We start from the raw sequence: 25,858 nt of genomic DNA, 5'->3' as shown, positions 1-25,858 counted from the left end.
CCGGCAACTGCCCAGGTACCGAGCGCCTCCTGCCGAGCCTTTCAGCGCGGGCGGTGGGAGAGGCCGGAGGGCACGGGCGTGCGGGGCGCGGGGGCGCTGGACTGCGGGCGCCCGGCGCAGGGGCGCGGCAGGGAGCGCTCGCAGGGGCGCGCGGTGAAGCCGGGCCCGGGGAGAAGCGCGCGGCGCGCAGCATGGGCTGCGGACCTTCCCAGCCTGCTGAAGAGGCGAGACGCGTCCCAGCGCCCAAGAAGGGTTGGGAAGAGGGAGTCAAGGTAAAACAAACAAACAGAAACGGACAAACAGGCATAAAGCCTTGGGGGCGACCGGCGTGGGCTGGAGCAGGTCCCCTGGGGCTCACAGCCCGCCTAGTGGATGAGCAGTGGGGTGGGAGCAAATTTATTCAGCCGGTGTTTAACTGCTGTCTGAACCGGGACTCCTGCTGCTGTAGGACTAGCTTTGAGAGCGTTTTGTGTTTCAGGAGCCTGCGAAGGGCCAGAGGCAGGAAGAATGAGAAGAGCGGGGCGTTCTGCGCGGAGCTGGGGTTGGTGGTGATTCTCGAGAGGGTGGGAGTTCCTGGGAGCTGCCATATATTACTGGCTTCCGGAAAGTGGGCCCTTTGGAAATTACTTAGAGCTGGAAGAGATCTTAGAAGCGGTCTGGCTGAGTCTTCTTGCTTCCCACATGAGGACTCTAAGGCCCAAAGGGGTGGACAGCTTGTCTGAGGCCCCATACTTTGTTTAGGGGCAGAGCTGGAGATAGAATCTAATTTTCAAGTCTCATTCCCACACTCTTTCCATTCTCCCTCAAGGTTCCACCCCGTAATTATTCTGGAGACATGAAGGGGAATTTTTTCCAGGGTGGAGCATAGAGGGATGGATTGGTCCAGGCAGAAATGAGGTCCATGATTTCTTCCCATCTTCACCACCATCAAGACTCCACAAACAGAACTAGGAGACCACAAGGCTCCCTTCAAGAGGAGTTACCAAGAGATTATGTTACCATGTAAATTATCATCAAAAGCAGGATACTTTTAAAAATGAAAGGGAGCCCTATTAGTAAATTTACCCAGACATCTAATTTAAGCCCATACTGTCCACAGCAAACCAGGATTTGTGGTCACCCTTCCTAAAAGGCATCTTTGGAAGTACTGGCTAAAGAACACCCACTTTCTCTCAGCAGGCAATGTCCAAGACACTATTTGGTGTCAGTTACAGAACCTACTATGTGTGGGGCACAGCTGCTGGGCTCTCGGAGGACATCGAAAAGCAAACCAGAGGCTAGTAAAGGCTGAGACCCAGGCTTAGTACCTGTGCCCTGGGGAAAGCCTGTGCCCAGATGCCCACCCATCTTAACACTTTCTGCTGTCCATCCCAAATGCCACTGTCTGTGTTCAGGGCCCTATTCCTTCTTACTAGGTTTTTCTGCCTCCCCTGGTGCCACCCTGACCCATCTACCTCCCACACTGCCACTGTCTCCCTAAGAAATGATTCTGAGGGGTGTGCAAAACCCCTTACATTTGGTCCCTCCAGTCTCTCTAAGGTCATCCTCTCCTCTCCAGTCCCTCTTACTCGTGGACTCTTGGATCTGCCAAAGCAAGACTTGCAGTGTGGTTTTTCCAGGCTTCATCACAATCTATACCTTTCCACACACTCTTCCCTTTTTCCAGAATGCCCTCCCTGAGCCCCGTTCCCTGTTTGTGATGCTTTCCTACTCATCCTTCAGTACTGAGCCCGAACACTGTCGCTGTGATGCTCCCTTATCACGTGGTCAATGTCTGTGTAAAGCTCCCTGTCCCTCCTAGATTTATGAGCTTCTTGGCAACAATGTGGTCATCTTTGTTATCACTCAGTGTTGCTTTGGACTAATATGTATGAATACATTTTTACTCCCTTTTTCCAAAAAGTATATTAGTGTGATTTAAACTATCCATTGTGCCTCACTCTTTTTTCCACAAAATCTTTATTTTAGTTTTTATTTGTTTTACTAGCATGATGACATATAAGATTTCAATAGAAGAAAATTTTCACTATTTGTTTCTCTTCTGACTGTTATCATTTGTTCCATTTCATGGTTATTACTGAAAATAATTCTTTTACTTATTAGAGAAGGAAGAAGTGCTAAAAGCAATCCTCTCTGGATGAGAAGTACTCTGAGTCCCTCTAGGCCAGCCTCCCCCAGGCTGGGAGGGTTTCTGGTTTCTTCCTGAATGTTCTGGGTAAAATGGTCGTTGCCTCGCCCTTGGATTTTTAGACAGGTCCAGCTGGTCTCTCTAGACCCTTTCTCCATTGCCCACCCCCACCTCCCCTCCAACTCCAACCTTCCACATGACCTGCAGAGTGATCGTCCTCAGATAAAATCTGATTATGTCACTCTGCTGAAAAAAAGTTTCCAACTCATTAGGTAGCCACACAAACCAGCAGTAAAGAGTGTGGCTACCTCCATTTGATTTCTGGGTTCACTGTTTCTTGGTTGTGTAACTTTGGTCAAGTTATTTAATATCTCTGTGTCTCAGTTTCCTTATCTGTAAAATGAGGGTAATAATAATAACAGTTATTTTATAGAGTTATCATGAGGATTCAATGAATTCCATTCACGTAAAATGCTCATGCCAATGCCTGGCATAGAATGAGTGCTTAATATTAGTTATTACAATTGTTATTATTACGGTTATTTATGTAAGATAAAATTCTAAATCTTCAGCGCGCCTCAATAGCCATCCTCAAGCTGACTTCTGTCAAATTCTCCAGTTTCCTCTCTCCCCACACTCGTATTCTAGTCAAACCCAGCGACTTGTTGTTCCCCATCCCATGCTGTTTCTATCGCCAGGCCTTCGGCCCTGCTGTTTCCTCTCCTTTCAGACCTTTCCTTCTCCACCGTCTTGAGCCACCGGCAAGCATGTCCTCATCTTTCAGGACCGCTCTTCCTGACACCCTCCTTCCTCCCTGCTACTGCCGCCAAGCTGGCAGTGTCGACCTTACCCCTTCTCCCATCGTATTTCAAAACTTTCTGTTGTTTCCATGTTTGCCTCCCATCCTGAGCTGTTACCTTCTTGAGGACGGGAACTGTTTTGTGTCTTTGTATCTCCAGTGCTTACTGTAGTCCCTGATGCAGACCAGGCACTAACTAACATTTCTTGAGTGTCTGCATGCCGTCCCTCCCAGCTCCTCTGATTCCTCAGCGTCTTCTTGCCTCCTAGTCGCATAACTGAACTAATGGCATTCAACATGGAGGAAATTCAGTATTAAAATAACCTGAAAGTAGAGTCAACTCACGCATATACATCTCCTTCCCCTCCCCAGCACTTGACCTTGGAAATCTCATCTGGGAAAGATATGATTGTTAATTAAACACTCTCAAACTATCAAACAGTACTGCTTTCGCTACCTTCATAAATGCACTGGGCTGAGAGTTTAGCAGTTCAGCAGCGTCTTTAAAACGAAATGAACGTGTTTGCTGGCATATTCATGTTTCTTAGCAGCACAACTTTAATATATTCTAAATCAAACTTCTTGAGATCTGCCTACAGACTTTCCCTTCACTTCTGCCTTAGTCTAAAGTGGCAGAAAAGACACTGTAATAAAATAATGCATAATAAGAAAAAAATGGGAAACTTTTCTTAGTTGGAGAAATGGTCTTCTTCTATATGGTTAACTCAAAGTTTCTTGCCTGTTATAAAAGGGGAGAGACTAGATTGGAATAAATGATCTCTAAGTATCCTTCACAGTTTTTCCCTAAACTTTGAAAATTCCTGTTTATCATCAGCAAAAAGGACTAAATTACTTCTTTGTGTTTTTTTGAGGAAGATTGGCCCTGCGCTAACATCTGTGTCCATGTTCCTCTATTTTATATGTGGGACGCCTGCCACAGCATGGCTTGATAAGCAGTGCTAGGTCCGCTCTCGGGATCCGAACCAGTGAACCCCAGGCCGCCGAAGCAGAATGTGCAAACTTAACCACTACACCACTGGGCCAGCCTCCTAAATTACTTCTTCAAGTCTGATGTTTAAAAGATCATATTTCTAAGTGCTTTTTGGAAGGTTGCTATTTATTATTACATTCATTAGAAGTAAAATTTAAAAATCAAATTTTGAAGAACAAATTCTTCCTATATGTCTACAGACATATATTTATAAAACACATCTGCCAATAATTTGATTTAAGAAGCGTTCAGCTCCAGGGAGCCTTGGCAAATGACTCCCTCCAAGCTGTTTGACAGATTTGTTTCTCAAAAGCTTTGGAACACAACATATAATACCTCCAGACCAAAAAACAAAACACAAAAAAACCCCACAAAACCCTATCTATAGTTAAAAGTCATACCATTTTTGCAATGCTGATAATTCCCATGCATCGCTGTTAGCTTGGAATTCACAGCTTTTCAATTCTGTCTAAAATTGGTAAAATTTTATCCCCAAGACAATAAAGTATAAAATCAAATTGATACAGAATGTAGAAACACACTGAATCTGTACTTCTGCTACAACTTCATCTCAGGGAAAAAATGAAAAGTTCCACCCAGCTGCCTGCTCCCTCCCCCAGTACCACTGCAGACAGACTTTTTATAGGTGTGAAAATGTAAACTTGGCATGCACAGATAAAACAAGAAAACTGTTTTGCCATATCCCCAAGAGGCATAGATCTAATTAATTTGTAAATATCTCTGGTCTTTGAACTATGACTATCCTCAAGTCTAGATTATGAAATTGGGTTAAAATTTCCAGAATGTGGTCCACATAGATAAGATATTTGAAAGACATTCTTAGTTTTCAAAAGAGAAAATCCTTAAATTTCTGCTGCGGAAACTGAAGGCTGTATATGTTATTTTATGCTGAAAGATTGCATTTCATCTGCTACAGTTTAAGTGTTGGTCACTCACAGAGTTTGAAGGCAGACTGCATCTAAATAAGCATGAATGGGTAAAGATCCTTGCTAAGGCCTGGATTAGTGGCTTTGATGAAACAATTGGGAAATCATTCAGAGTTGTGGTATTTAAACCTATTCTTCCTTGTAGTTGACAGAATATCTTTGTGAAAAGCTACCTTTCAGACTGAAAATATCCACATTCGCTCTCAGTTCCAATGTGGGCATTTTGTTTATTGTTGTTGTTGTTAAATCAGTTAGATTTTTCCGAATCTCCAGTGGGAAACGTTAAATGACAAAGTGAGTCCCTGCATGTAACTCAGTGCTTCACTAGGTTCAAAAAATGATGGATCCGTGAAACAAAATGGACTTGTGAAAATACCTATCTTACTATCACTGCTTTGAATACTTTATTTGGGAAGCGGGGAGAGAATGCATAATGTGATTTTTACCTTCAGTTTGAACTCGGAGCCCCTAAAAGTAAGCACCAGGCCAGGTCTCTTTTCCTTTGTTACATGTAACCACCACAACAAAATATATTTATGACATATGTCTGATATGTCTAATATAGGATGATTATTATTATAGAATAGTATAACACGTAATATGTTATATGTAAGGACTCTTTTCCTGGGTCTGCTGTACTATTAAGGGCCTGCACGGAGAGTAAATGTATCTATAAAGACAGACAGATGGAGAGAAAAAGAGCAACGCACATCGTTGCTCTCAGGCTTTCTCCTTGTGCTGATTGGTATTTCAGATCCATTGAGTTTTTGTTTGCTATTTTGTTTGTTTGATTGATTGTTTGTTCAGGTGGGTGATTTTTCATATTTTCCCATGTAGTTCTGAGCCACAGAACTCATTAACCGTCAGCACGATGAACCGACGTTGGTTTTGCTGGAGGGATCGTGTTATGTAAGCACGATGAGAAGGAGCTATGTAGTCTCCCTGCAAACATGCCAGAATCCCTAATTGAATTATGAGAACCTAGCTGGTGTTCTGATGGGGGTGAGGCGGCCACTGTAATCTAGCTATTGCGATTCCTACTTAGCCTCTGAGGGACTTCCACCTTTGGTGTGCTTCCAGAAAGTGGTCCATGTGCTTAGATTTTTAAAATTTGTATGATTGTCATTGTGAGAGTACTAAGAGTTTCATGCCAGTGTCCTATTTTGTATTCAGTTTTCCTAAACAGAACGTTTTCTATTTAGTTTCTACAGTCATAATGTAGAACCAGAGGGCTCTCCCTCCTTTGAACTGAAGCTCTGAGGGCTCTGTTATCTACCTTTCTGATATTTCTGGCCCAGCCTCTTTCCCCCATTTTTACTACCACTGTCCTAGTTCCTGTTTAGTCAAATCTCACTTAGACAATTGCAATGATTGTCACTGGCCACCCTGTTCTGTCCCTTCCTTCCTCAACTTCCGCCATTTGCACAAACCCAAGAGTGATCTTTCTAAAAACACACCTGATCATTTTATTTTACTTCTGTGTAGAAAAATCCTACAAAATATTCCTGTTGTATTCAAAATAAAATCAAACTCCTTTACTTGTTGCAAAAGACTTCCTTTTTTCACCTCAGTACCCACCACTTTCTGCCTCCATCACTGGAATAATTCAAGTTCATGGACACAATAGTGTTTCATACCCCATCTTTGTGTGCACTTTGTCCTCTGACTAGAATGACCTTTGCTCCTTGTTCACTGGAAGCTCATTCATCCAGACCCAGTTCAAGGATCTCCTCTTTCACACCTTTTTCTACCCTCAACCAGATGCGAACCTGTATCAGTAAACAGGGCTGTGCTGCAAAGAGTGGGAGTTGGAGGGTGGAGTCCTGAGGGCCTTTGAAGACTCATGGGAGAACAAGAGCACCCCTTGGGTCAAAAAAGTGAAATGAATAGATATAAGAAGAGCCAGAAGACAGTACTCTGTAGAAGATGCATATATTCTTGCCTCTTCCAGAGACACTGAGAAGTCTTCCTCTGACAAGTGTGTCTTAGTTGGAGAAGAGATTGGCTGATAACATCTGCCAGAAGCCTTGGCTTCCATTGAACAAGAAGTAGGAAAGTTGCAACCCAGCAATGAAAGAAGGGCCAGCCCTGGGAGAGAGGAGACATGGTAGTTAGAGGGAATATGAGAAGACTTTTCTTGAACATAGTAGTATTTAAAATATGCTTCCTCTCAAAATAAATGACAGTTTTTTTTTTAAAAGATTTGCCCTGAGCTAACATCTGTTACTAATCTTCCATTTTTTTTTTCCTCCCTAAAACCTCAGTACATAGTTGTATATTCTAGTCGTAGGTCCTTGTAGTTCTTCTATGTGAGCCACTGCCACAGCACGGCTACTGACAGACGAGTGGTATGGTTCTGCGCCCGGGAAACAAACCAGGGCCACTGAAGCAGAGCACACCAAACTTTAACCACTAGGCCATCAGGGCTGGCTCTAAATGACAGTTCTTTAAATTGAATTAATTTAGTTTTGTAAAAAAGTCATTGCATTTTTTCTTATTTTTCTTCTTTTGCTGTGGAACTGTGAAAAATTTGACGTGGACCAGCGTTTTGAAGTCAGTGGTTTACTAAATCACATATAGTTCCTTTTTACACTGTATTTTGACCTGTTACGAGCAATGGAATTGTCCTATGAAGAAATAGACATCCTTAGAAGGAGAAGGTGGGATTGTAAGTCAGTGCACGATTTACGGAGGGTCCTCTGGAAACACATATTAATATAAAATGTGCATATTCTTTGAGCCAGCACGTCCACAACTGGGAATTTATTTTCATGGATTGATTGGGTGGGGTCACACTCATGTATATGGACTAATATTATGCCAGCACTGTTTATTATAGAAAAGTCAGAAACAACCTAGATGTCCTTCAGTAGGAGCTAGTTAAGTAAATTGTGGTACAGTTATTAAGTAAATTGTGGTACAGTTACATAATAAGCTACAATGCAATTGTCAAATAAAGACTACTCCCCACGGTTAAATAGAATGAGGTAGACACACGTATATTGCCATAGGAAAATGTCTCTGATATGTTGTTAATGGAAAAAACAGGCTACAGAAATACAACATATCATTTAACGTATAACCTGATTTATTTTATTCTTTAAGCAGCTGTATTGAAATATAATCCACATATCATACAATTCACCCATTTAAAATATGCACTCACAATCATCAACACAATCTAATTTAGAACATTTTTACCCCCCCCAAAAGAAGCCACCACTCATTAGCAGCCAACCCCCATTTCCTAAGCAATCACTAAATCTACACTCTGTTTCTATCAATTTGCTTATTCCAAACATTTCATATAAACAGAGTGATCTTCGTGTCAGGCTTCTTTCACTTAGCATACTGTTTTCAAATGTCATCTATGTTGCAATACGTATCAGTATTTCATTTCTTTTTATTACCAAATAATATTCCTTTGTGGATATGTACCACATTTTATTTATCCATTCATCAGTTGATGGACGTTTGGGTTGTTTCCACTTTTTTGATGTGACAAATAATAATTACAAACATTTGTGTACAAGTTTTTGTGCGAATGTTTGTTTTCATTTTGCTTGGGTATATACCTAGGAGCGCAATTTTGGGTCATATGGTAACTCTGTGTTTAACTTGTTCAGGAAGTCTCAAACACTTTTCCAAAGTGGCTGCACCATTTTACATTCCCACGGCACTGTATTAGGGTTCCAATTTCTGCACATCCCAGCCCACACTTCTTATTATGTGTCTTTTTCGTTATAGTCGTCCTGGTGGATGTGAACTGGTATCTCATTGTGGTTTTGATTTGCATCTCCCTAATGACTAATGATATTGAACATCTTTTAATGTGCTGATTGGCCAATTCCAATTTATTTTTAAAGCTTATATTTATATGAGCAAACACATCTGGGTAGTGACATACTAACGTTAATAATGCTTTTGTCTAGGGAAAGGTACTTCTGATTTTCTACTGTATTTCTGTATCATTCAGGTTCTACCAAAGGAACAGAGGCAGTATGATGGATGGCTGGCTAGACAGATAGAGAGAGAGGTAGATAGATAGATGTATTACAAAGAATTGGCTTATGTAATTACGGGGGCTGGCTAGGCAAGCCCAAAATCCATACAATAGAGTAGATGGTCAGAAAGAGTAGGCTTGAGCCAAAGCTGCAGTCCACAGACAGTATTCCTTCTTCCTCAGGGAGATCTCAGTTCTCTTAAAGCCTTCAACTGATTGGATGAGGCCCACCCAGATTATCAAGGATAATTTCCTTTACTTCAAGTCAACTGATTGTAGATGTTCACCACATCTACCAAATACCTTCACAGCAAAACCTAGAATAGTGTTTGATGGAATAACTGGCTATGATAGCCTATCTCAGTTGACACATAAAGCTGATCACCTTAACTTCCTTCTGTTTTAGTTAATTATTTTTATGAGTCTGTATTACTTTCTTAATCAGCAAAAACAATAAAGGTAGTTTCATTCAAAAAAGCTTTTTACATTGCAGTATCTTTACTTTTCACATTTGATGATTAAACTTGTTCGTCTTGGTATCCTCCAGAGTGCTCACCATAAAGCTTATACCTGGTGGGTTCGTATTAGATACTATATTAATTTTCTATTGCCGCTATCACAAATTAACATAAATTTAGTGGCTTATAACAACACAGCTTTATTCTCTCACAGCTTGGAAGTCAGAAGTCCAAAATCAGCTCCACTGGGACTAAAGTCAAGGTATTGGCAGGCCTGGCTCCTTTCAGAAGCTCTGAGGAGAGAGTTCTTTTCCTCACTTTGTCCAGCTTCTAGAGCTGCATTCCTTACATTTCTGGGCTGGCGGCCTTTCTCTTCCTGTGCTGGTACTCGCTTCCATCTTCACTGCTAGTACTGTAGCATCTTCAGATGTGTCTCTGCTTCTCACATCACGTCACCGTCTCCTTTTCTGTAGTCAAATCTCCCCCTGCCCCCCACATATAAGGACACCTGTGATTACATTTCGAGCCCACCTCGCTAGTCCAGTATAATCTTGCCATCTCAAGGGTCCTTAATTTAATCACATCTGTGAAGTCCCCTTGGCCACATAAGCTAACACTGACAGGTTGCTGTGTACTATTCAGCCTGCCACAGGTACTAGTTGGCTAAAATATTCACAAAGCAGACCCTGCGACGCTGTTTTCATTTTCTAAGAAACCTTGTCTCACAAAGCCATTCCCTTTTCACAGGCTGATGTCGCTGTGGCTCATTCCGGGGAGGATGGCAGACCCCAAATTGAAGCTGCGCTGCCCAAGGAAACTGTGGGCAGCCCTAAAGGCCTGGAAAAACAGGCCCAGTTGGGAAGCTTACCCGGAACCATTCTAGAAAGTTCTCTGTCTCCTAGTGAAAGAAACAGAAGAGTAAATTCAGGTAACAATCCCCATTCATGTTGCTCTCCATAAAATACTGTTTCCCTGAATACGTTCTATAATGTGTGTCTGGGGACCATTTTCTCACAGCTTTGTAGGCCGGGCAGGGCTCTAAATGGCAAGATGCCTATCTCTAAGACGTTAGGATTCAGCCTTAGGCCTTTGCTGTGTGAGTAAATAATACTAACCATTAATCTTCTTGTCAATGAAGTAATTAAAACCGTCTCTTTTTTTTTTTTTTAAACTAAGAGCCCTTATCGGTGGTTGGGAACGGGCCCTTGGAACATTCCTTTCAACCTCTCCTATGTTAACATCTTTCCAAGGGCGAGTTCTGTGTTTGAAAAAAATAAATAAAACCTACATCAAACTATTTCCCCTGTCTCTCTCCCTCTGAAGTATCAGCAAAAACACAATCAAAGAATCTTTCAAAAACGTGAAAGAAGTAGTTATGGCCTGGTGTGCTCTTCGGAAAGTAGTTCTGGTTTTTCCTGTGCATGTTTTCACTTTACTTGAGTTACCCGAGGTTAACTTAAGAGCTCTTATTTATATTCCATCCACCGTTGAAACCATTGAACTTAACAGACTTCGAGGGCAAGAACACAGTTTATTTGGAGGGAAGGCTTTCGTTTCACCCCTCGCCCCTGCAGTCTCTGCCCTGGTACAAGTTAGAATTGGAAAGTAGGTGAGTTAATAGGTGAGATTCCTTTTTGTGGACTCTTGCGGCACCCTCAAGTTATCACAAACTTCACATTCACCCTGGTCTTGTGCTTCTGATCTGGTGTAGACGTGACCTCTGAGAATGAGGTCGGAGGTAGGGGACGCAGCGCAGGGATGGCCCCTCCATCTCTCTGTGTTGGGCCAGCACAGGTATTTTTCCTCTCTGATAATTCTGTTGATGAAAATCCCTCCAAGACTGCAACACGAATGCTCAGTATCCATGGTGTCAACAGTCTACAGATTGTCAGGTGGCAGGGACCTGTGTCTGTGCCCTGGGACAGTCAGTCCTGCCTGCGGGACAGCAGTGTGAGGGGGGCCACAGGTAAGCAGGGTCGAGCTGAGAGAGAGCAGCTTGGGAGGGAGTGAACTACCAAGTCAGATGTTTTCAAAATGTGGTGTAAATTAGTTTTCAGAAAAGATCTTACCATGGAAGGATTAAGAACTAGTGCCCGAGCTCTGTGCTTGTTCTCTGCCTGGTTTCTCCTCTATCTCCCAGGCCTTAGCTTCCTCCTTTCTGCATCCCTGCTTCTCTCATCTACAGAGTATATCTGCTAAACATTTCAAGCTTCACATTAACATTTTCCAAGTATTTCTTTAAAAAAAAAAAAACCTTATTTTGAATAGTTTCAGATAAGAAAAGTTGCAAAAAACCAAGAATGCCTATATTCTTTCACCCAGATTCCCCAAATGTTAACATTGTGCCACATTGGCACCATCGTTCTCCCTTTCCCTTCCTCCCTCCCTCCCCTCTCTCCCTCTCCCCAGTGTGTTTTTTCTGAGAGTGAGTCACAGACATAATGATACTTTACTCCTCAATACATCAGTATGAATTTCCTAAAAACAAGGACAGTCTGCAAAATCCCCCACCCTACAAGGAGCAAAATCAGGAAATTACCACTGATGGAGTACTATTATCCCTCTACAGACCACATTCCAATTTAGTCAATGGTCCCGCAAATATCCTTTATAAATTAATTTCTGCTTCAAGATCTAATCCAGAATCACATGTTTAATTTAGTTGTCATGTGGCTTTAGTCTCCTTTAGTCTGGAACAATCCCTTGGCTTTTCTTTGTCTTTTATAACCTTGATATATTTGGAGATATAGGCCATTTATTTTGTAGAATGTTCCTCAATTTGGGTTTGTCTGATGTTTCCTCATGATTAGGTTCAGGTTGTACATTTCTAGCAAGAATCCCAAAAATGATATTGTATCCTTCTTAGTACAACAAATCAGGAGGGATGTGATTTCTATGTTTGACTTATATTGTGGGGTTTTTTTTTGCCTTGCAAAAGATTTTTTTTAATGTAGTAAAATTGATCAATATTTTCTTTTATTGAATCTGGATTTTGATTCATAGTTAGAAAGCCTTTCCGTACATCAGGGTTAAAGACGAATTCACCCATGTTTTCTTATATGACTTCACTTTTTACATTTTTGCTTATGAAAAATTTCTAATGGTATGAGAAAATGCTAATATAAATACTCACTACATAGGAAACAAAACTGTGTGTTCAGTATGATGTCAAATTTATAAAAAAAAATTTTATATATTAACAATAGTAATCTCTGAATGGTAAGAATATGGATATTTTTATTTTCTTTTTTACTCTTTTTTATATTTTCCAAGTTTACCATGATAACCATGTATTACTTTTATAATCAGAAAGAACTACAATGTTATTTTTAAACATTCACCCAATAGTCTTCAATGTCCCAATGAATCGTGAAAATTAGTTGAAATGACTGATATAGTCCAGGGATTTCTTCATAGGTCAGCTACCGTAAATGTCAAGCCAAATACTTTGGTGGACTCAGAAAAAGATGGATCGAAATGGTTAAAATAATTTTATTATGTTAGTGACAGATGTCAACGATGACACTCTTTTTAGAAACATCCAAAGAGAGAAGTGGACCATGACCCATGGGAGCTGTTTACATGACATATTTGGGAAGGAGGACAGTGAGGTGGTGATGAACATAGGTGCTAAGGTCAAATAGATTTAGATTCAAATCCTAGTTAATTCACTTCCTAACCGTGTTACCTTGAGCAAGTTAATTAGCCTCTCTCATATAGTTTGTTTATTTATAAAATAGGGGTAATGATAGCTTTCTCAGACAGTTTATGTTTGAACTACATGTTATAAAGTATATAAAGTACTTAAGATAGTACCAGGTACTTAAGTGCTCAATAAATAGAAATTGTTATTATTTTGACCCTCCAGAGAAGCCCACCTTCTAACAAAAACTTATTCTAATTCCCCTGAAGAGGAGTCACCTTTAACATCTGTATTCAATTTTTCTCTGTTGTTTCAAGTTTCTATTTTACCTGGAAGACATGTTTTATGACTCTGTACCAAAATCTGCATAGAGTGCTTTCAAAGGAGTTTTAGCTCTGTTTCACACACGTCCATGGGTAGAAGAAACAGTACTAGAAAGATAATGAAATGGTAGGGAACTTGTTGGAGGCACTTGCAGTGGTCAGTTAGAGAAATCTCATAAGAGGAGGGGCAATATCCTGAAGTGAGAGACTTCTGGTCAGTGTGTGTGTGTGTGTGTGTGTGTGTTTTCTGTCTTCTCTCTACAAATTCATGACAACTGTCTTGTTAACCAGTGCGGTTAGACATTTTCCCAGAAAGCCCCCATCCTCTAAATGGCATGGATTTGGTTACTATCAGGACTTCCTTAATGTTACAAAATAAAAGACAGCTCATTTCTGAGGACTCCATATTGCACCTTTATTTTATAATGTGAAGAGGTAAAAACAACTGCTTCTTTGCTTATTTATATAATTGGGTGATGTGTAATGAGAAGTGTCTCATTAGTGCAGCTTGTAATAGACTGTTTATCATAAACCCATAAACTTTCGGTGCTCATTTTTAGAATCACTAATAAAAATGTAGGTGCTCTCAGTGGACTCTAGTTCTGATTTTGTTCAAAGACTCTTTTCAAAAACTCTTACTTTTACTTATGGAGATTTAGCAGGTGGCGTAATTGTGAACTCAAGGTTGCAGAATGAGAAGTCTCTTGGCAACATCACGCTGTTTATCTTTTGTATACAAAGCATAGAAACCAAACTGCAACTCATCAGAGTCACCACAAGGGTATCTCATTCTTAGCGGTGGTTTAGCTTCGTAATTAGTGCAGGGAAGCCGTGTAGTCATACCCGAGCGTATAAGTGTTGTTACAACAAAAAAAGTAGAACAGAAGCACATGAAAGACTTTTTGTTATGTTAATATGAGACCTGCTAAGTAAACAGTATATTATGTTGCTGTGTAATGTGTACCCTCTGTAAGAACATTAAGACTTTAAACTTCAAAGGATTTGAAGATTTATAATAGACACGGATATTTAGGTAAGAGCGTTGAAACTAAGATTTAATTAACTAGCATAATTTATAAGCATCCATTCAGCATTTGATGGATAAAATCTTCATGCTTAAATTTTGCTTTCTTTTTTCCTTTCCTTTGGAAGCCCTAGTGACCAATGGATTAATCCACAGACCCCAACCCCTAGAGAGTGGAGAGCGACAAAAGTCGTCAGACATCCTGGAGGAATTAATTGTTCAAGGAATAATACAAAGCCACAGCAGAGTGTTTAGAAACGGAGAATCCTATGATGTCATGGCAAGTAATTTGTAATTAACATTATCTTATAGCTAAAAATAGCAATAGAATGTGATCATGAGTTATTGTTTCCAGCAGGCACATTTTAGAGTCACAATACAGATTATAGCATTTATGTAAGCCAGTTTTTTCTCCCATAAATTCCCTCACCCCTCTGCACACCATCCTTCTCTATGGATTCAGGAATTGCCCTAATCATTAATGATTTGCCCTAATCATTAACAATTAATGAACCCAATAAAACGTATCTTGGGTTTTCCCAAATATGAAACACAGTAAGTCCCATTGAATAACATGCCTTCGTTCTTTCAGCAATTTTTATTAAGCATTGCCTATGTACTGGGCATTGTGAGTCTAAAACTAAACTCTGACTTCTTCAATAAGAAAATAGGCCTAAATGCCAAAGCTGAAACCAATAAGCTTATACATTTATATTCACACCCTATGGTCAAACATGAGGAAATGAATGCAATAATAGAAATTGTTATACTCTTATTTTTCTTTGTTGATTCATCTTGGCTAATCTCTCATTGTTTCTCTTTAGTGTGAGCAGTATTTTTATTCTGATTTTAAATGGTTGTGGCCAAAGTCTTGAGTTCCTAATTTTTCAGTAAGTTCTGTGTAAACCTGTGAAAAGGATAGTGGGTTTTTTGTCGTTGTTTTGTTTTGTTTTCTTGTTTGTTTGTTTTTTAAACCAGTGCTCCCAGGAAGCACCAGTAGTCCTAAAGGATAGAGAAAAGAAAGAAGATGAAAAGAAGAGATAGGAAACAAAAGAAGCTTAAGGAAAAATGATTTGAAAAGAAAATAAAGAAACAGAAATGGTGGAAATAGAGACCAGAAATTACATCAAAGGCTCCTCAGTGGAACCCTATGTTGCAGAGAAAACGGTCAATGGGGAATAAAATGATTCGTTACTGAAATCAAGTTTGCCACCTAAACCCGGTCACTTAGTGTTGAATAAAAGTAATTTCCTTCTCTGTGTGTAGGAAATCCTGAGAACTCATGAATAAAAGCCAAAGTGGCATTTTCTTTTGAAGAAAGAAAATAAGTCCTGCAGAAAGTATTTGGGGAAAAGAGAGGAGATTGCTAAACCTTATGAATGATATTATCAGGCTGCCAATAATAAGAAGGTGTGGGAGAAAAGGGAAGGTAAAGGTGGATTATATAATGGAAAAGATAATGCCAATATAATGACAATTTACAACTGTACAATGCTGTCAGGATACAAGGCATTTTGGAGTAGCTTATGTTATTTGAAAGCACGGGAAGAAGGATGGTTCTTTAATAAGGGAAAGGAGAAGAGAGATTTTTTCCTGGCTGTAGGTGAGTCTCTAGGGGTCAGAAAAAAAAGATGTGTCAAAAGAAAAAGACAGGAGAGCAATCTCCTCCAGAAAAGACTGTGGAAACACTCAGTAGCTAAACGATGCCTCCTTAAGGGAAATGCTATAGAACCTTGATGCTAACACCAATGGGAATAGCATTAAAACATTTCTCAGTGATTCAAACACCAGAGATGAGCGGGTTCAGACTCAGACCTTGCAAGGGCACAGGCAAGGTTAACTAACATAAGCTACATCATGAAAGAAACATATCTATTAAAAAAATGAAAACTATGGGCTTGGCTTTCAATAACATCATTAAGTGAACCAAAGATGAAGACTGTTCATATTATATAGAAATGAAATGGTTGTCAGGAGCATAGTTGGAGTGTTCTCAAAAGGATTTAAATGTGACAGGGCTGCAGAGGTAGGAAGAATAACACAGTTCTCTTCTTTTCCGTTTTTCTTATTGCTTTGGAATTGGGCCAAGATGTCCTAACATCAGCCAGACTTGCAACAGGCTGGAGCAGTACCACACAGCTGTGTGTTTCATTGCTTGGTGCAGCGGTCCTTAACCTGCTGCACATTTGAATCACCTAGGAAGGTTTCAAAAATCCCAGTGCCCAGGCCCACCTGGCACCAGTGGCTGGGGGTGGGCCCCGGCTATAGTGCTTTTGAAAGCTCCCGAGTGATTCCAGTGGGCAGCCCAGGCTGAGAACCACGCCCTGAAGTTTCAACAAACATGTATGCAAAGCCCTCAAAAAGGGTTAATGCTTTGAAATAGAAATCCCCCTTCATTGTGAAAGAGAATTCTAAAATATTCTCAAAAATCTAACATTTTCAGGTATAAGACTAAGATTACACCCAGGAAGCATATGGAAATGAAGGAGATATAATTCTTAGTGTCACAGGTAGAGTCTTCGATTCAGATGGAGAACATAAGTGTGTCAGACACCAGATGTCTTGCATATTTTGGGAAAGGTTACGAGGCCAATGTGAAAAGTTGAGAATGAATATTGAAGGACTGAAAGGGGAACCATATGAACAATGGAAATATTATTAGATAGTTAATACTTTAAACTATTAATACTTAATAATATTTTTTTTAGAAAAAAACCCAGATGATAAAATTGGATAAAAAACAAACCAGAGAGTCAAGGGAAATAAAAAAGGGATGGTCAAAAAAGGAATGCTAGTGTCAGCAGTTATTACAGTGTGATGAATTCAATCAGGCATGTAAATGCTATTTCTTCATTCGTACAAAAAAATCTTTTAAATAAAATATTTTCGGGAAAAATAGAATAATAAATGTGAGAACACTTTAAAACAAGACTTCTTATGTAGGCCAATAGTATGCTTAAATACAAGAGAATTTTAGACGCAGATCTGTCTCCTTCTCAACCAGGCTGTTATCTTTAATTCAGTTATCTTTTAGAGTGAAATATAATAAAGGATGCTGAAAAGTGGAGGTCTTTCATTCATCTTCTCAATCAGGGGACTCTCCTGTGAGCTACTCTCCCTAAAGGTCCATGGCGGTATCTGTGTCCACCATAGGGCCCCCCTTCATCTTTTTTCTTGACGTTTATCATTTGCTTGTTGGCCAGTACTACAGCAATTCTGTAGTGCCCTCAGGGTAACCTGCTTTGAAGCATAATCATACTGTTCATAACATAGATGTTATGCTCACTCAGAAAGAATTATAATGATATGTAAGAAATATAATATTAAGAAGCTAAATATCAGACTAAGTGAGTTTTTCAGTGTATTTTAAAACATTCTAATGAGACTTAAGTGGCTGTATTATAAGCGTGCATTGGTTTTATGTACACATGTAAATATGTGTATGGATTGGTATAGATCTCTTTAGGGAGATGTGATTGTCTCTCATTTATCCACATAAATATTACCTACTTTAGGTGTCTTTTATCCCAAACTCATTTCTCCCTGCCTCTTACTGTGTCTGGGTCTCCCTACATAAGACTCTGAATTCTCTGCTGACTCCTCCTGTCTCTGGTCAAAGTTTATTTCCTTCTCCAGGTGACTTCTGTACTTGGTAACCTTTAGTGTAGTTAAGGAGTTTATTCACATTGCATCAGAGTCTCTAACATTATTTGTTGAACCTCATGGGGAGTTGTTTAAGGAGGAGGAAGTTGACTGGAAAGATTAAATAATGCCAGTTAACACCCAGAGTGACCTTCCCCAGGAGGTCTAACAGTGACAGAGCAGGAATGGCACATGTCTTGTGAGAAGCTTTGGCCTATTCTATGCAAGACTCTGGTAAGGGAGCATAGCCAAGGTAGGTTCATCTGTTGGTCAATAGTTAATTAGGAAAAGCTCTGAGGAATATGCAGTGGATGCAAGAAGTAATGTATGCAAGTTGGGTTGGCTAGAAACAAGACCCAAATCTTATCACAGCATCTTTGGGCATGGCAGTGCTTTGATGGTGTCCTTAAAGAATATAATTGAACTAGTAACTTCTATAGGTCTTAAAGTTGATGTTTTTTCTTTTTTGAGTTTCTGTGGGTAGCACCTCTCTAAGTATAATGTGATCATTGTTACCATTTTTAAGTGGCAGCAGTTGGTAAATCCTGACTTCATAAAATCCAGTGGTAAACAATACAATGTCTTTCCTCAGATCTTCAATGCTTTTTTTAAAATGTCAGACTCAAGAAAGGATGAGGGCTACACAGGTAGGATTAACTTCCGCAAGGGGGAGAAAGTTCATCATGTCATAGGCATTGCTTTGAGATGAAGCCAGAGGAAGAGTCCACCCAAACCGGAAATCCCAAGTTCTCTCAGAACTGCTGATCTCATCATTTTAGCCAGGGTTCAGAGTTCTTTGTGAAAGCCTAACTGAGCCTTTCTTTACTGGATCTTGAATTACCATTTCGTTTTCTTTTAGCCCTCTATGAGTGAACTTCCCTAAAAAATGCTTTTCATTCTAATTTCACAGTATCTCTAATTGAGCCACCATAGCAAGTATGTCCCTCTTTTCAGCAGATGGCTTGTGCCAGCAGGAAACCAGAGAGCCAATTGTCATAAAAATAATGCAGTGATGGGGGAGGGGAAGTTGCTTTGACAAACATCCCACAGTTTTCATGTAGTGAACAACTTCTTGCCGCGTAACACTGTCTGATGGCTCTAACTGAGCCAAAACTTCAATCAATGTTTTCCCTTTCAAAGACTTTTTAAGAATTAGACCTTAAAGCAGGAAGGAACCTTAGCAGTCCTCAGTCCCCTCACGACTTTTGCATTTGAGGAAACTGCCTCCGCAGTGAAGAGGGGCCTTGTCTCAGGTCACATGGTGATATTAGTGGTAGACCCGGGGTGGAAGCCACCCGCCTGCTGGCCTCGAGATCTGACTCTCATCTCTCCCCTTCATGACAAATAGTGTATGTTGGTTATAATTCTGTGTGCTGTCACTGAATAAAGTCACTGCTTTCACTGAATGAAAAGTAATTACCATGTACTGAGTGGCTGCTATGTATGTACGTCCTCTCTTTTTCTTTAAACAATCCTGTGAAAGAAGTATTGTTAAACCTATGTTACATATAAGGAAAACAAGGCCTCCAGAGTTTAAGAACTCACGCAGAGCCACACCGTGGCTGAGCCAGGATTCAAACCCGGGTCTGGCGGAGACTAGCTCTGGTGCCTTTTTGCGCTGTGCTAAACTGCATTGCTTCGTTTGATTTATACTCTCAGTACCTGCAGTACTGTAGTATGAAGAGACAGTCTTTTAGACATCACAATGGATCTCAATAGCTCCTCTGTCTTTAAAAGTCTTTGGAGAAATTTTCTAGAACAATATTCAGTTCATTTGATAATGAAGCCTTGAAGCTGATTAAGACCTTCCCCAGTTGAAATAAATCTATATACACTGCCCTAGAAAGATGTCCATATTAAATTAAGTGAAGAAAGCAAATTACAGAGCAGTATATACAGTATAATCCCATTTATGTTTGGTTGAACATCATAGATGTACTGCACATATATATGTATAGAAATATATGTGCATAGAGAATTCTGGAAAGACACTCACCAAACTCTTGAAAATGGTTCATGCTGAGTGGGACTAAGGGCCAGGTGGTTAAACAGATCATTAGGAGATTATTTATATATCATTTAAATTTTTCACAGCCAATGTATATTACCAAAAAAACCCTAATTTTTAAAAAGAAAGACATGCAAATTAAAACTTTCTTTATAAACCCTTTGCAACAATTTTACTTTTTCTATAATTAGAAATTATAATCAGAAAGCAGTTAATACTGCTTTGAACTGTGTAAAGGGTAGGCAATTATATGAAACAGTGTGGGTTTTTTCTACTGTCATGAAAACATTTGCAAAGCCCAGCACAGAGTTGCTGCATGAGTAATTGTTAATTCTTTCTTCCACGAGACCAAAAGTACTAAAAACTAATGGCGATCTCAAATGAAAGTCATCTGTAGCTTGTGGAATATTATAAAATTGTTGGGTTTAACTCTTTACCTTGAACTACAAATTTGTCGCTCGTTCGCCACCTTTTTCCCTCTTGTATTTGTTCTCAAGGTTTTTTTCCTTCTCATGAGTCTTCTGCCGGTTTCAGGACATTGTTGCATTCTTTTGTGTTTTTTTGGTAATAGCTTGTTTTTTTTTTTCTAGGCATCTAATAGGTTTTTTTCTTTAGGAATTAATTCTGTTTTTACTAGGAAATAGATCTTCAGGAATTAGTTCTGTCATTACCAGCTTTCGCATTGTTGGGGTTTTTTTGTTGTTTTTGTTTTGTTTTGTTTTAAAGATTTTATTTTTTTCCTTTTACTCTCCAAACCCCCCCGGGACACAGTTGTATATTCTTAGTTGTGGGTCCTTCTAGTTGTGGCATGTGGGATGCCGCCTCAGCATGGCCAGATGAGTGGTGCCATGTCCGCACCCAGGATTCGAACTGACGAAACACTGGGTCGCCGCAGCAGAGTGCGCCAACCCAACCACTCTGGGTCACAGGGCCATCCTGCGCATTGTTGTTTTTTAAACTTGCCCCTGGAAAGTTTAGACTTTTAGGGTTTACACTTTAAACTGTGTTTATTCTGCCTCTCCCCTTTCTCCTCTGCCAGGGAATACATTTGTTTCTCCATTTTAAAAAGTGTCCTCCTCCAGGTGAACGCAACTGAGAAGTCGCTGAGAAAGCCCCCAGCCAGGCTGGAAAAACTCGAGATCAAAAAGGAAGTAAAAGATTTCCCAGTGAAGGACATGGAAGAGAAGATGCCAGTGGTGGAGGAGTGCAGGAAGGTACCGGAGCTCTCGCACGAGGCATGTCTGCCGTCTGAAAGGAACTCACAAGGAGTCAGCTTTTCATATCAGCAGCTTTTAGACAAATTGCACGGATTTGTATTAAATATTTTAATGATCTGTATGCTTCTTATGCTGTATGTTTAATTTTTTAAAATTCTCTTTGTGTGGTGAAGAAATGAAACAATATCTTGAAGTTGGCTGAATTAGTTTCATCCATATAGCCTAAGGAAGCAATACCCAATTCTCAGAATTCAGTAAAGCATGGAGTTTTCTTTATATGAAAAAAGAAAAGCTTCAGTTGGGGCTCGGGTTGGGAAGAGGTGTGGGGTGGAGGATGGGAGTTGAGAGGAGGCTGAGCAGAGCATCAGACAAGAACCACAGCATTTGCACACGTGGTCCCCATAACCCTGTGTCAACCGTTCTCCCAGGAACCAGCCTCGGCAGCTTTGATCTGACAGCCTTCGTTTCCATCCCTCTGCTTGGCCCTTCAGAGAGCAAGGACTAGAGTATAAACTCCATGAGGGCGGGGAGAGTGTCTGTCTTCTTCAACAGTCATTCCTCAACCTGTGTTTGTTGTGACCGAATAAGGAAATAGAGAAGCCATACATGTTAATGACAGGCAATCTTAGTGAGAAGTTGGAAGTGTTATTTGGGCTCTTTTTCATTCTTTAATACTGCTTTTCAGACTAAAGAAGAAGAATTAAGGAAAAGGCTACGGAGTGACCGACTTTTGCCCCCAGCCAGTCATTCAGCTTCAGCTGAATCGGGTAGGGCCAAGGTTCCATTTACCAAACAGCTTACCCCTGGGAGTTCTGCTGTGTTTGAACCATCTGACCTGCAAGAAGGAAAGCCACTGAAGAGGAAGAAGAGTAAGAGTGATGCAAGCTCAAGTGATAGAAACTACGATTATGAAGGGATTGGGGTCGTGGAGTCAGACATGTCCTACAACCAAGCGGATGACGTATTCTAATGAGCTATCTTATATGAGTTTCGTGAACAGGCATCCATTCTCCCCAGTTGTGACATTTGTAGTGTGTCTCATGTTTTTCTTTGACTGCCTGAGCTCACCCCACTGAGTTTAGGAGTGATTGTGTGAGCTCCATGGGTGGGAGGTTAGTTGAGTAAATTAAATGGCTGTGCTAGCTAAAAAAGGGAAGATTTGACTGGTTTCGCTATTATATAGTTGGCATTCTCCTCGAGTGTGGCTTCAAATATTGTGAAGATGTCTATAATTTGTGAGTCCTTCCAGCTTACATTAATGTGTTTGTGCCAAATGAAATCCTTCTTTTTCGTTCCTGCCTCTTCCCTATGTCCACCCTCTGAGGGTGCTTTAAGACAAAAATGTATGGATTTGTATTAAGTATTTTAATGATCTGTTTGCTTCTTATGCTGTATGTTTTTTTTTAATTATTCTCTTTGTATTGTGAAGGATCAAAGCAATATCTGGAAGCTGGTTGAATTATATATTATATATATAGGTTAAGGAAGCAATATCCAATTCACAGAATTAAGTAGAATATGGAGTTTTCTTCATATGAAAAGAGAAAAGCTTCTGTTGGGGCTCGGGGAGGGAGGAGGTGTGGGGGGTGGGGAAGCTGAGAGGAAGCCTTAACAGAAGCGCCTGCCTTCCCTGCGGGCACTAATTGAGGAGTTTGCTGGCCCTCCTCTTGGTGGAATTATACTTTGCTTCTTCTCTCTCCCTCACCACCCACATCCAATCAACTATCAAGTCCTATAAGCGTACATTCTAAGGCTCTCTTGTATCCATTTTCATACTTCTCCCCTGTCGCTGTCTAGTTTAGACCATTCTACCATCTTTCAACTTACAGTAATCTTCTCCATATTTATACAATAGTCAGTCTTCTGCTTAAAACTCTTTCTTGGCCCCAACTTATGGTCAAGATAAAGTCCGGACTCCTTTTTGTGACTGGAAAGGATCTCAGCTTTCACAATTCACTCATGCTGAGCTTCCAGTTCCTCAAACTTGGCACACTTTTCCTAGCCTCTGGGTCTTTGCACATGCTCTTCCCTCCTTCCTCTCTCCCCTTTTCGTGACTTTACTTGACTAATGCCTTCTTGTTTATGTCTGCACTCAGACACTACTTCCTCCAAGCCTCCTGGTCTGGGCTGGTGCTCCTCTCTCATAGTTGCCTTTTGGCCCTGCACTGCTGCTCATCTTTGTGCTTACCCCCTTCTGTAGGAATTGCTTGAAACATTTCCGTTTTCACCACTAGATATTTCAGTTCTGACAGGTCAGAGGACGGGTCTGTCTTGAGCATGGGTGTACCTCAGTCAAAGTACCTTGGAAAGTGAATGGCTCATAATAAGTGCTGTGTAACTATTTCTTTCATGGCTGTATCAATATACTCGTACATCTTCCAGAAGTAGGAGGACAGCCCCAGGAGATGGTTTGTTTTCCTGGGAACCAGTGGCTGGGAGTGGTGATGATTTGAGTTGCGGACCACTCGGCACCTCCTGTTTACACATCCCCTTCGGGATGTTGCAAATGGCGGCTTGTGTTCCTATAGCCTGTAGGACTGAGGACTCCTGCAACCAGTGAGGTACGGTGGTGGTGGTGGAGGGGGACTTTTTCAAAACTCATTCCAGAACCCAAACCTGTAAGAATCAGAGTCTACTGCTTACAGCGTGACCTAGAAAGTCCTGCAGTCTCTCTGTGTCTGCATTACCTTATATGTCAATTTGGGACAGCGACCTTCACGCAGTTGTACCAAATGAAATAATGCATTTAAAAGTACTGTGTAAACTAGAATACACTCTAATATTTATAGAATATTATTTCTGTAAAATCCCATGTGAGCAGCATGCTGTTTTCATCTGTCCCTGTGAGGATAAGCTTGTGGTAGCACGTGCCAATCTTATAAAATATTCGAGTACCTAAATTGATTGTATTAGGACATTTAGGAAGGGATTGGGGTGTCATTCAGATCTCGACAAATAAAATTTAAGTACCTAAAAATACATTCAATGCAAATTTATAGTATCTTGTAAGTTAAATCCTCAAATTTGCTAAATACCCAAATAATCTTTTCTCTTGAAATCTTATGCTCTTGCCTATGCTGTATGGCGGCTAACTCTGTAGAGTTAGAATATATACAGTATAGATGTGAACATTATCATTGATACCCTGGCTTGAAAACCTCTCTGCATATATAGAGTTAAACATGCCAAGGACTAACGCCCTCTAAATGACAAGCTGTGTATTTTCTTTCTTTTTTTTTTTTATTGCGGTAACACTGGTTTATAACATTATATAAATTTCAGGTGTGCATCATTATATTCTGATTTCTGTGTAGATTACAGCATGTTCACTACCCAAAGACTAATTGCCGTCCATCACCACACGTGTACCTAGTCACCTCTTTCCCCCTCCCCCCTCCCCCCTTCCCCTATGGTAACCACCAACCCAATCAGTTTCTGTGGTTGTAGCTGTGTATTTTCTTAGTGAGACCATCCACTTTCGCAGGATGAGAAGAGAAAAGATGAAAATGTGGCCCACCTAGATACCCGGAACTGCTCTAAAACTCTAGATTACTGCTCACAAAACTATCTAAGGGTTTAGGGATGAGGAAACGGAGGCTCAGAGACTCCAGGCACATCCCACCTTCTCAGAGCCGCCAGCTTCACCCGCGATAGAGCATGGGTTTGAACCTGCTCTGCCTCCAGTGTTGACCCCTTCCCTGAAACACTTTTTTTTTTTTTAACTTCAAATATAAATGCGACTTTTTTCCATGATCATCTTTCCTTTTTTTTTTTTTTTAGGATAGATTATACTGAAGAGTAATGGAAAAGAAAGATTGAGATTTCTAAAATAGAGCCTCTGGGATCATGTTAATTTTATGTATTGAAATAACATAATTGGTTTGTCCATTCTTAAAACATAAAAGTTTTGAACAACCACCAGGGTATTTGAACTAAAATCAAATCACAACCTTCAGGAAGTTATGAACCAGGAAGACAAGATTAAGTAAACATCTCTATAATCATTTTAATTGGGGTCAACTTAAAAATGTCTGTACACATTTCTTGTGAAAGATGACCTTTCTCTGTCTAAAGATACTTTGACATCTAGTAAATTGTCTAGTTTTTTGGGGGGAAAAACATTATGGATAACATACTTAAAATGCTATTTAAAAGGTGTATTTTTAAATATTTCACATATATTTAAAGTAATACACGTAAGATTCTTATGTCAGTAAAAGTAATTTTGTATCGGGGGACAAAAATAGAATTTATCAGAGTGTTGCTATAGCGACTACCAGTAATTTCTGACTGTGCTTATTTCTGTGTTTGTTATTCCATTATCAGTAAATAGCTGGTATTTAAAGGAGTAATTATATGGTAAATACTGCATTCTAAAGATGTGCAATGCTACGGCGTGTCAGTGGATAGATCACTTTGGTGCCCATATAACCTGTGTACATAGTGCCTTCTTGTAAGACGGTAGAATTTACGTCTCGGGCAGGTCAATAAAGGGCATTATTTTAAAATAAACTATGGGAGACAACAGTTATGGTCTCTCTGTGTCACTTGTATTTGCTTTTTAAAAACAATAGCTGCCTCTTTGTTATTTTTTTTAATTACATAAGTAATATGTAACAGGAAACACTGAAAAACATATGCAAAAATTACCTGGGACTCAACATTTTTCCCTCCC

At 40.1% G+C, this 25,858-nt stretch overlaps 1 protein-coding gene across 1 annotated transcript; it reads left to right on the top strand.

Annotated features, from left to right (window-relative positions):
* Positions 1–23: 23 nt before the first annotated feature.
* On the top strand, positions 24–25,689 carry STMND1 (stathmin domain containing 1). The gene is made up of 5 exons (XM_046638739.1): positions 24–272; positions 10,074–10,254; positions 14,445–14,596; positions 21,049–21,180; positions 21,869–25,689. Exons 1-5 carry the CDS (start codon positions 192–194, stop codon positions 22,151–22,153), a joined length of 831 nt encoding a protein of 276 aa, XP_046494695.1. The 5' UTR covers positions 24–191; the 3' UTR covers positions 22,154–25,689.
* The last annotated feature ends 169 nt before the right edge of the window (positions 25,690–25,858 follow it).

Source organism: Equus quagga, chromosome 15 (genome assembly GCF_021613505.1).
Source record: "Equus quagga isolate Etosha38 chromosome 15, UCLA_HA_Equagga_1.0, whole genome shotgun sequence".
In the NCBI taxonomy this organism is placed as follows: Eukaryota; Metazoa; Chordata; class Mammalia; order Perissodactyla; family Equidae; genus Equus; species Equus quagga.
The sequence above is the reverse complement of the archived record's forward strand: the minus strand, read 5'-3'. Positions and strand labels throughout refer to the sequence as shown.